Consider the following 11,220-nt stretch of genomic DNA (forward strand, 5'->3'; position numbering starts at 1 on the left):
TCACTTTCCCAGTGCGCTTGAAAGCTCGAGGCACGTGACAGCCGTCTGCCCTGTGATTGGTCGTTGATGTGGCTGCTCGTTTACCAAGATGGCGCCGACCCTGGTGGAGCATGTTGTCGCTGACGCCGGTGCGTTTCTGAAGAGAGCACCTCTACAGGTGAGAACACGTGATCCGCGGACAGGTGAGAGGGTGTGCAGGTATTTGGGAGATGCCGCGAGACCGGAATGTGGGTGTGGGGGGTGGGGGGGCATCGGCGTGTCCGGATCTGAGGCCCTGATCTGTGATCCAGGAGATCGGAGCGAACATCTACACGCTGCGGGATGTGGTGGACGAGATCCGGGACAAAGAGACCCGGAGGAGCCTGGCTGTGCTGCCGTACCAGCTGCACTTCAGGGAGCCGCATCCGGAGCACGTCAGACACGGTGACACCTGAACGCACCACGCGCGCACCAAAACATGGCACTTTACTCAGCTGTAACCATTACACAGACCGCACCTGAACGCACCACGCGCACCAAAACATGGCACTGACCCCGCCCCTTTCGACCGTTGTCATGGAGATTAATGCTGAGTGTGAAATTTTTGAGGCTTTGAATTTTTTCACCTCCATGATGAAAAATTTTATCAGAGGTCATCTGCCATGAAGGAGGCAGATGACCTCTGACCTCTGGTGTCCTCTCTGACCACGCCCACTGACCGCTCCGTTGGTCAGTGGTGCAGATTGACAGCTGTTGGGCTGCTGCTCAGCTGGGGGACATTTTCTGAGCTGGCTGGGTTTGTTGATTCTTTCCCGTCTGACGTTCTCCAGTGACCGAGTTCTCCAAGAAGACCGGCGACTACCCGAGTCTGTCCGCCACCGACATCCGCGTTCTGGCTCTGACCTACCAGCTGCAGCTGGAGCACGAGGGGGCGGAGCACCTGAGGGAGGAGCCGCTGCTGCAGGTGAACATCCAGAGCACGCCGCGCCACCCCGAGACTCCGGTCAACGTCCCCGGCTTCCACTTTCCCTCCAAGGTAAGGAGCGTTTGGGCCCCCGGCGGCGCCGCAGACGTCTGGATCTCCTCAGGAGCTCGTCTGCTTGTCTCCCCCTCCTCCTCAGAAGGCGACAGAAGCTTCAAACACACAGACTCACGACCACAAAGACGGCGAGAGCTTCAACAGCTTCCAGTTCTGGAGGGAACCCGTGGCGCCGCTCGACAACGACCTGCTGGCGTCACTGGTGAGTGTCAGCAGGTGGCGCCGCCTGGGGGCCTTGTGGGTTTTGTCAGCATGAGGTGTTGCTCCTTCAGGGTCCGGAGGAGGAGTCACATGACGGACGGAGCGAGGCGGCGGACGGAGAGCACTTCAACAGCTTTCAGTTCTGGAGGGAGCCGACGCCCATCATCAGCGACGAGCTGCTGGCCCTACTGGTTAGTGAAGGTTACCACGGGGGGCCACGCCCCCAACTCCTCCTCCAGTAAGGTGTGTCCTCCTCACAGGATGAAGGCGGAGCCTCTCGGTCAGACCCTTCAGCTGAAGACCGGTCGGATGACGAGGATAAAGAGAACGAACCAGAGGAGGAGGAGCCTGACGGCGGGGGCTGGATCACTCCCAGTAACATCAGACAAGTCAAGATGGAGTCTGCTGATTGGACGGCTCCTGCTGATGTCACAGTTGGATGTTTGACCACCGACTTCGCCATGCAGGTGCGTACTGGTTCTGGTGGAGAATTTAAAAAAAGGAGTTCCTGAATGAGCGTTCCGGTTCTGTCTGCGCGGTTCTGCTGGTAAAGTGCAGATGAGGTCTCCAGAACACTGTCCAACCTGTGTTTCCAGAACGTTCTGATCCAGATGGGCCTCCACGTCCTCTCCGTCGGCGGGATGGTGATCAGACAGGCGAGGAACTACATCCTGAGGTGTCACGCCTGCTTCAGGTGAGCGCCCCGCCCACACAAACCCACCGAGGACGGCGGCGCCGGGTACTGAGGCGGGCCTCTGTCTGCAGGACGACCAGCAGCATGGCGAAGGTGTTCTGTCCGCACTGCGGGAACAGAACCATGAAGAAGGTGGCGGTGACGCTGAACGATGACGGAACCACCAAGATGCATTTCTCCAGAAACCCCAAAGTTCTGAACTCCAGAGGACTGCGGGTGAGAGGCGGGGTGGGAGGGGCCTATGTGGTTGGAAGTCATGTGACCTGCTTGTGTTTGCGCCGCAGCACTCTCTGCCGCTGCCTCAGGGGGGGAAACACGGAGACAACCCCCACCTGGTGGAGGACCAGCGCTTCCCCCAGCAGCGCCTCTCCAGGAAGGCCCGGCAGAAGACCGACGTCTTCGACCCGGACTACGTGGCGGGATCCTCCCCCTTTAGCCAGAACGACGTCTACAGCCGCGCTGCCAACCTGCAGATCAGAGACGGTCAGTGCGGTGGCGGCAGGAGGCGGGCCAACCCCAACGCCGCCCGCAAAAAGTTTGTCAAGAAGAAGTGATGGAGGTTCAGTCCGTTTGAGCAGAACCAGAACTTTCCGCAGTCCAGCGGGTTGTGTGTAACGTCGTGTCCTAATAAACTTCAGACATTACAGGCTGTGTGGGTCACAGGGGGCGGGGCTAAAATCTGTAACAGAACCTTCACTTCCTCCTGAGCCGGGTCACAGACCCGGGTCTGTTCAGCGAGTGTCCACCAGGTCCGTCTTTAGCCACCGAGTCGTGACGGTCCAGCGACTCAGCTGGACGTGGTCAGTCATCCGTGTGCCCCGCCCATTTCTGAAGGCATCACATCCTGCCAGGATGGGGACGCCACAGAGATGAGAAATACCTGCAGAGGCGTCACACGACCACGAGCCTCTGCGGTTTACCATCGGAAGGTTTTTCTGAATCCGTCGATGTTTTAGGTTGAGGTTATTCGCACGGCGTCTGAGAAAGATCGCCAACATGAAACAAAGGTTGAAACAGTAAAAGGTAAGAACCCATGAGAACACGAGATCAAAGCAAACCCAGTTGTAGTTCAGAGGAACCCATCACATGACCCGGGAGGGATTCTGGCCCACAATCCTTTCCATCGGTCATTCAGTTCCGCCGACAGAGGCGTGGCTGCCGGGACGTCCAGACGCATCGACACTGGAGGGAGCGGGGTTCGAACGGCTGACCTGCTCAACCACCTGAGCCACTACCGCCTTTGCCAAGTCGCCTGTAGCGAGTTCAGTAAGTCTGAGAACACGCTGCCTGTGGCACAGCGCCCCCCCGTGGCGTTTGGAGGAACTACAAGGTTTGCTTTGCTGGGATCACAAAGGATCAGAGGGCGGGGCTTGTTGTGAACGCAGATGATCCAGTTGGATCTGGGATCTTCACAGCGAAACCATCAAGAATATTTCTAAATCAATTCAAGTCAGCAAAGATTATTTTAATATAGAATTTATTTCAGCTTTTTTTTTTGTTGCCGTGACAACGGCTGCAACAGCCTTCCTTTAGAAAAGGTTTCAACATTTTTATTTTTTTCATTAAGCGGTTTTGGATAAATACATTTCCCATGGAATAGAAAGACTCAAAAGAAAACGGTTCATCTGAAAAGTAGCAGAAAACTCCTGAGCAGAACCAGAACCAGATCCAAACCCACAAGTCCCTTAAACACGTCTCCATCCTGTGACCAGAGCAGGTCATGTGACCACAACACCCTCACTCCTCAGGCTGCAGCTCAGCTGTGGGCTCACAGTCAAACCGGGTCGGTTCTGATTCTGGGAGCCGGGTCTCCATGGCGAGTGAGCTCAGCTCGGCTGGGCTGCCTGGCGGCGCCGGCTCCTCCTTCTGAGAAAGCAGGAAGTCCAGAGGCTGCAGAACTGCGGCGACATCGATGCAGCCAAGGCCGCCGAAGCGGACCAGCTGGGAGGCGGGAACACCTGCACAGAGAAACACCTGAGCCACCGGGAACGCCAAGGAACGCCTTGATAAAGCGGGTCGACCGAGTCCTCACCCAGAACCAACGCCAGCTGCGCCGGAGGGAAGAGCAGCTGCAGGCAGCGGTTCAGGAAGGGCAGCAGGTCGTCCGCGTACGCCGAGCAGAACCGAGAGAAAAGCTCCGCCTCCCTGCTGCTAATCGCCGCCGCCTCGGCCCGGTGGAACCCCAGAATCTGATGGGTCACCTTCAGAAGAACCACAAGCTTCAGACCCGGTTCTGAGCCATAAACCTGAGCTGCTGAGCTCGTTAGTGAAGATTTTACTAACAAGAAAAACCTTAAAAGAAAACTCTGTTCTAAAACACGCGAGCAGAAGAGACAAGCATCGTTAAAATCATTTACACAAAACAGATGGCAGGAGGCAGAGGGGGCGGAGCTTTGGGTGTGGCCGCCAGTTTATTAAAACCTTTACACCGCTGCTCTCTGGCACCCCCTGTGGCCGGAGCTGGGAAGTCCCTGAGAAAAACTGCTTCCGACGTCACCATCGTCTTCATCAACAGGTTCACCTTGTTTGATCTTTTCTTCAACATAAAGACAAATCTGGAAATCTGTGGAACGGTTTCAGGGAAAACGCGGACGGTCATGTGACTGCAGCGCCCCCCGCAGGGCGGGCTCTCACCATGTGGGCGGCGTCCTGCAGACAGAGCGTGACGTCGTGCGCCAGGCCGAGGGGGCAGCAGAGCCGCAGGTCGTTGAAGGCGCTCAGGATGCTGTTGAGGAAGCAGGCGAGGGGGGGGAAGTCCAGCAGGACCATCGGGGGCTGCAGGGTGCCGGGCTGGACGCCGGGGGCGGTGGGGGGGATGGCCCCGCCCAGCACAGAGGGGAGTGCGATGAGCGTGTACATGTTCATGTCCTCCTGAAACTTGTCCACCGCCTCCTGTACAGCGCAGCGGAAGGTGTCCGCCGCCACCCGCTGGAACATGGGCGCCAGCTGCCCCCGGAAGTCCGCCCCCACCCTGCTGAAGGACAGGCCGAAGTACATGCACTGCCCCAGCAGCGAGTCCAGGCGGCCCCCCACGCCTCGCTGCAGGTCCCGCTCCAGCGTCTCCAGGAACTCCGCCACCTTCTGAACCACCCAGCCGTGGAAGATGGCCGCCTCGTTCACCGCCGTCTGGCCGGCGGGGGGCGGGGCCAGTGGATCCTCGTCTGAGAAGATGGCCCGGTACTGCGTGATGATGTCAAACAGGTGGACCCTGCAGGCCTCGATGGTTTTGGTGACGTGGACGTACGGGTCGTCGTCGGGGATCGCTGTGAGCACCGAGCGCAGCCAGGTGCTGCGCGCCTGCAGGAACTTGACCCGAAGCTCCGCCTCCGTGAACACGTCCATCCGCCGCAGGTAGCCAATGACGCGCAGACACACGGGCAGCTGGGCGTTGCTGCGCAGCTGCTGCAGCAGCTGGGAGAGCATCAGCTGGGTGGACTGACGCACCTCACGCACGATTCCCTGCAGGAGGAGAGGAGGAGAAAGGGGGCGGAGCTACAAATGAAGCACGTCATGAAGAAGGCTACAGAACCCGTTTTGTGTTCCTGTTCTTTCCGGTCCTGTGTTCCTGTGTTCAGTGCACAGTCACCACCAAAAGTCTGGAGAATGACACAAATGTTACATTTCTCCAAGTTGCTGCTTTCAGATCAGGGGAAGTGGCGGTTTTAGGCAGGGGCAACACGGGCAATTGCCCAGGGTAAATTAAAGTGGGGCTCCATCCCTGTGCCTGGAAAAACTAAAATTGCGCCACTGTTTTCTGTTATTTCACAGACTTTGGAACGGCCTAAACCCCCTGAAGCTGCTCCTGTCTTAGAAAAGGAGCCGCAAATGTGTGTCGACCTTTTCTATTAAAGCCTCTAAAAAATTGAAAACCGCCTCGCAGGATTTGACCTGCAAGTTTCAGCCAATCAGATCAACCAGAAAGGTTACCGCCCCCATGTGACAAACACGCCCCCTGAACACTGCTGGCAAACCAAGTCACAACTTTACTCTCTCAGCTCCTGAATGCACTCGCTCAGTTTACCTTTGCACTCGTTCAATTAAACGATCAGAGAGGCATCATGGGAGAAAAGGACTCGTCCGTTCACTTTTTTGAGCTTTTAACGCTGCCGCCTGACTCACGCGCCCTCGCGCGCAGACGGCGCTGCAGTTCCCAGCATCTGAGCTTTCCTCCGTGGACGCCCATAATGGAAACGTTGATGAGCTGCTGGACAATTTTAACTCTGTTTGTGTGGGCATTTTACATGTTATTGCTCCATTTAAGGTGAAACGCTGTAAATCGGCCCCGGAGCCTTTCCATTTACGCTCCTGCCGTTGCGCGGAGCGTAAATGGAAAAAAGGAAGGGCTTCATGTTTCATTACAGATTTTTAAAAACTCCTTGACTGAGTTTCAGGCTGCTGTGAAAAGTTCCAAGACCCACTTTATGTCGAATGTTGTGTCTGAGAACATCAGCAAGCCTAAGGTCCTTTTTAATTCTTTAAAGTCTCTTTTAAGTCCATCCTGCCTGACTCCTTCTGTTTTACTCTGTGAACAGTTTTTAACATTTTTTACTGACAAGGTCAGTCCCGTCAGGTTTTTACCCTCTCCTTGGACCCCTGACCCCCCTGTTTTAACGTCACCACCTGCTGTTTTAGATCACTTTGAGTCTGTCACTTCCTCTGAGATTTCTGAGATAGTTCAACACCTGAGGCCTTCCTCCTGCCCAGGTGACTGTGTTCCCCCCAGACTCCTGAAGGAGGTCTTAGATGCCATAGGCCCCTGGATAGTTGGTCTCATCAACTCTTCCCTTGTTTCGGGGGGTGTGCCAGCTGCTTTCAAACATGCTGTTGTACAGCCCCTTTTGAAAAAGCATAACTTGGATCCTAATGTTCTTTCAAACTTTAGGCCAATTTCAAAGTTATCTTTTCTTTCAAAAATTCTAGAGAAGGTGGTTTATTTTCAATTACAGGACCATCTAACAAAACATGATATCTCTGAGAAGTTTCAGTCTGGTTTTAAATCCTGTCACAGCACTGAAACCGCTCTCCTCAGGGTGTGTAATGACCTTTTAGCTGTGGATTCTGGGGCCTCCACTGTTTTAATACTTTTAGATCTCACTGCTGCTTTGGACACAGTGGATCACAGTGTTTTATTATCCAGACTGGAGCACTCTGTTGGTTCAAGTCGTATTTATGTGGCAGGAGTTTCTCTGTCCAAGTTGGACAGTACTCTTCTTCAGAAGCTCCAATCAAGCATGGTGTACCCCAGGGCTCAGTTTTAGGCCCTCTTTAATTCTCGCTCTATCTGCTGCCACTGGGGTCCATTTTTAGGAAACATAATGTTTCCTTCCACTGCTACGCCGATGACATCCAGATCTATGTTCCCTTAAAATCTGGAGGAGCGGAGGGTCTTGGCAATTTACAGAAGTGCTTGGCGGAAATCAAATCCTGGATGGAGCTGAACTTCATCTGTCTGAACAAAAACAAGACAGAGGTGTTCGTTTTTGGAAAAACTGACCTGCTGACAGGCTGCTGTAGGTCTGTTGGCCCCCTGGACCCCTCAGATGCTCCTTTATTAGGAATCTTGGGGTAAACCTCGACAGGCAGGTCAGTGCAGTGGTCCAGTCTAGTTTTTATCACTTGAGGCTAATAAGTAAAGTTAAGCCATATCTTCCTCCGCATGCTGTGGAGCAAGTGATTCATGCCTTGATCTTCTCCAGACTGGACTACTGGAACTCTCTACAGTGGTATTGACCGTCTCTGCTCCGCCGTCTCCAGCTGGTTCAGAATTCGGCGGCCCGCCTGTTAACGGGGACCAGACGGTGTGAGCGTATCACTCCACCGTTACGCTCTCTTCACTGGCTGCCTGTAAGATTTTACTTTTGGTTTTTAAATGTTTGAATGGTCTGGCACCTCTGTATCTTTCTGAGCTGTTACATGTGTATCGTCCATGTCGAGTCCTAAGATCTGAAGATGAAATGCTTTTAGTGGTTCCCAGGACTCGGCTTGTGACTCGGGGAGGCAGAGCCTTTTCAGTTGCAGGTCCTAAACTCTGGAATGCTCTCCCCTTCTCTGTGAGGTCAGCCAGAACCGTCAGTCATTTTAAGACGCTTTTGAAAACTCATCTTTTTAGTCAGGCTTTTAACTCCAGTGAGCGGATTTAGTGGGTCAGCTTGTTAATTTTATTCTGTTACTGTTTTATTGCTTTTATTGATTCTTTATTGTATCATATTGTCTCTGATTTTATGTGATTTTATGTTAAGCACTTTGGTTGCTTCTGCTTAAAAAGTGCTACACAAATAATAAATTGATTGATTGACTTTTAGCAGATCAATCTGTCCCTGATGTTTTTTGGAGAGAATTGGCTTCTCTGTTGCCCTTCTTGACTCCAGGCCCTTTTGCATCTTTAGGTGCAACCTTAGTTGCTACAATATCCTCCCCACTTTAATGCAACGATGGCTGCACGCGTTTCTCTGCAGGTCACCATGGTTACCAATGGATGAACAATGATTTCAAGCATCACCCTCCATTCTACCCCATCAGTCTGCCAACATTCTCACCTCAGCAGCTCCTTTGGTGACAGCAGTGAAGGTTTATTCTGGATTCCTTTTCAGGACAAAGACGGAGAAGCAGTTCATCTGATCACAATAGTCTGGAGTTTATGCAGATGCTGATAGAAAAACTTCTGACATTTATGCCGTTCTCAAAACCTTTGGCCACCACTGTAGAACCAGGTTCCTCAGCAGAAGAACCAGATCCAGGTTCTGCACTGAAAACCAGAGGAAGAAGAACCTGGAGGACCACCAAGCCTTCGATGGAACAGGTGAAACCCCGCCCCTTTTGGGGTCAGCTGACCAATCAGAACCAAAACAGACTGAGACCACCCGATGAGCGAGCGCGCGCCTCACCTGGATGACGTGGAGGCTCGCGTGCTTCCTCTCCAGCCTCTTGACGTAGGCCGCCAGCTCCAGCGCCTCCTCGTAGTAGGCGTTCCGGACGCAGGTGTCCATGAGCTGCGGGATCTCCAGGACCTCCAGGATCTCCGTGTGGCGGTTCAGCGTCAGGCTGTTCATGCGGCGGCTGGCGGCGATCTCCTCCGCCTCCTTCATGAAGCTCCTGCAGAGGGAGAACCCGCTTAGAGCGGCCGGCGTACGCAGGCGCTAGGAGCGTGGGGTCGCGCGCGCGCGCACCTGCAGCGCTCTCCGAAGCGGGGCAGCTTCTCCAGCAGGCTGGACACCCGGGCCTCCACGCGCCCGAAGTCCCGGTAGATGAGCTCGGTGCAGTCCGCGGTCCGGATGAACGTCTGATAGTTGGAGAAGGCGAGCTCGCGCGTCTGCTCCAGGATCTGCGCGCGCTCCTCCGCCAGCCGCTCGGGCTCGCGGCTCAGCTCCTCCACGCCGCACGCGCTCAGCTCGGACAGGTAGGCCGCGAAGTCCGGGTTGTCCCTCCAGGTGTCCGGAAAACTGTCCCGGAACATGGAGGCCAGGAGGCTCTCGTCCTCCACGTCCACCGCCGCCATGCTGCCAGCTGGGTGTGACGTCAGCAGACGCTTTCTGCTTCCGCCTCCACCTTCTCTGCACAGCGCCTCTCGGTGGACGGAACCGGGACTGCAGCGGTGACTCGACCGGACCAGATCAGCTGACGTGTTCCTGCCTATTCCCCCCCATTTTAAAAAAATAAGAGAAGTTTTGTTCTCCATGCTCAAGCCATTGTTTTCTGGATCTAATAAAAGCTCCTTCTGCTTTTCTTTTATAAACTTGATCCAAGTCTTCCTGTAGTTTGATCATTTGTAGTTTCTGCTCATCTGACAGCTGTCTGGAGGTTTTTGTGATAGTACTGAGATGCCTGTGATTAAGTCATGCTCTTGTTGCTTTCTTAGTTTAGCTAAATTGCCACTAAATGTTCTTAAAAACTTGGCTGATTCATATTTAAACAACTCCCAATTAACTGAGAAAGAGTTCTCCAATTTGACTTTATTAAAAAATGTTGAAAGAAGATCTTTAATTTTTGTTTGCACTTCTGTAATTTTGAGCAGCGAGTTGTTTAATTTCCAATAATGAGATTTACTGATATTTTGTGAGGGACACATAACAATATCTATACGGACAGCTTGATGGTCACTAAGTGGACACGGTAAGATATTGACTGAAATATCCTTATCTTGTAAATCACTAGAAATTAACCAAAAGTCTAATGGAGAAAGGGCTGTTCTAGATTTATTACTCCATGTAGAAGATGGTATATTAGGATGTTTGAGTCTTCAGATATCCACCAGTTTAAACTGTTCCATAAAAGATTTGAAAAATATATTTTTGGGATTATGATTCGAGGGGGGCCACCGATCAATCTGAGGGTTTAAAGTCATATTAAAATCTCCCCCCACAATAATTGCAGAGTTTGGAAATTTCTGAAGCCATTTTTTCAATGTACTCTCAATTATAAGAAATAGTTGTTTATTTTCTGTATTCGAGTTGTAGCCGTATATATTGAAAATAATTATATTATTATTGTAATCAATAACTTGCCCAACAAAGTGCCCTTTAGCATCAGATTCTGTAAGCAGAACATTCCCGTTATATTTATGTTTTAGGGTTAAAACTGCTGCTGATTTTTCAGATGATGAGAAAACCATAAACCGTCCCCCCCCCACCCCCCACTGTGTTTTCCAGACATTTACATCAGAACAAACAGAATGAGATTCCTGACAAAAGAAAAGATCTGCATTCAGCTGCTTAAGAAATAAAAATATAGCTTTTCGTTTGATATTACTTCTTAACCCGCTGGCGTTGAGCGAAACAATAGACAATGAAATATTTAGAACAAGAAAAAATACTCTCAAACACTAAGAAAAGAAACGTATCCTCTGAGCTTAACCTGCACAGCAGTAAATGCTCAACAATATTTTGTGAATACTGAAGGTATTCAAAACATTTCCGAAAGAGGAAAAACTGAACTAAGCCCACGTCAAAAGATTCTGGTTTTGTGTTTCCAAGTGGGCCTCAGTAAATTAGAAGTTCAGTCAGATCCATCCTGTTTTAGTTTTAGTGATTCTCAACAATGTCAGAGGATCACATGCCCACCAGTGACCTGATGACCTGACCTCTTGACCGTTGATGAAGGCTCTGAAGCTCGTTTTCCCTCCTCTCTGGCTTTTTGGATGAGGGGCCAGACTTTCAGCCGGGCTTCTCTGACAGCTGTGGAAAGATCCTCGGCAAAGCGGAGCTTCTTCTCTGTTTTTAGCGGCTCTCCAGACGGCATCTCTGTAGGATCTTTGGGAGAACCGGATGATGATCTCTGGGGCGTGTGCTGCTGGGATTGGGTTTCCCAAGGC

General features: G+C 52.2%; 2 protein-coding genes across 2 annotated transcripts; one reads left to right on the forward strand and one right to left on the reverse strand.

Annotated features, from left to right (window-relative positions):
• Positions 1-23: 23 nt before the first annotated feature.
• Positions 24-2,557, forward strand: nob1 (NIN1/PSMD8 binding protein 1 homolog). The gene is made up of 9 exons (XM_004086072.4): positions 24-157; positions 291-423; positions 810-1,015; positions 1,101-1,220; positions 1,291-1,410; positions 1,480-1,686; positions 1,816-1,913; positions 1,985-2,129; positions 2,198-2,557. Exons 1-9 carry the CDS (start codon positions 89-91, stop codon positions 2,465-2,467), a joined length of 1,368 nt encoding a protein of 455 aa, XP_004086120.1. The 5' UTR covers positions 24-88; the 3' UTR covers positions 2,468-2,557.
• Positions 2,558-3,372: 815 nt separating this feature from the next.
• cog8 (component of oligomeric golgi complex 8) lies at positions 3,373-9,538 on the reverse strand. The gene is made up of 5 exons (XM_004086070.4): positions 9,080-9,538; positions 8,798-9,005; positions 4,548-5,372; positions 3,946-4,114; positions 3,373-3,871 (listed from the first exon to the last, which is right to left on the reverse strand). The coding sequence occupies exons 1-5, from the start codon at positions 9,406-9,408 to the stop codon at positions 3,651-3,653; spliced, it is 1,752 nt and encodes a 583-aa protein (XP_004086118.3). The 5' UTR covers positions 9,409-9,538; the 3' UTR covers positions 3,373-3,650.
• Between the last annotated feature and the right edge of the window lie 1,682 nt (positions 9,539-11,220).

This window comes from Oryzias latipes, chromosome 3, assembly GCF_002234675.1.
Source record: "Oryzias latipes chromosome 3, ASM223467v1".
NCBI lineage: Eukaryota > Metazoa > Chordata > Actinopteri > Beloniformes > Adrianichthyidae > Oryzias > Oryzias latipes.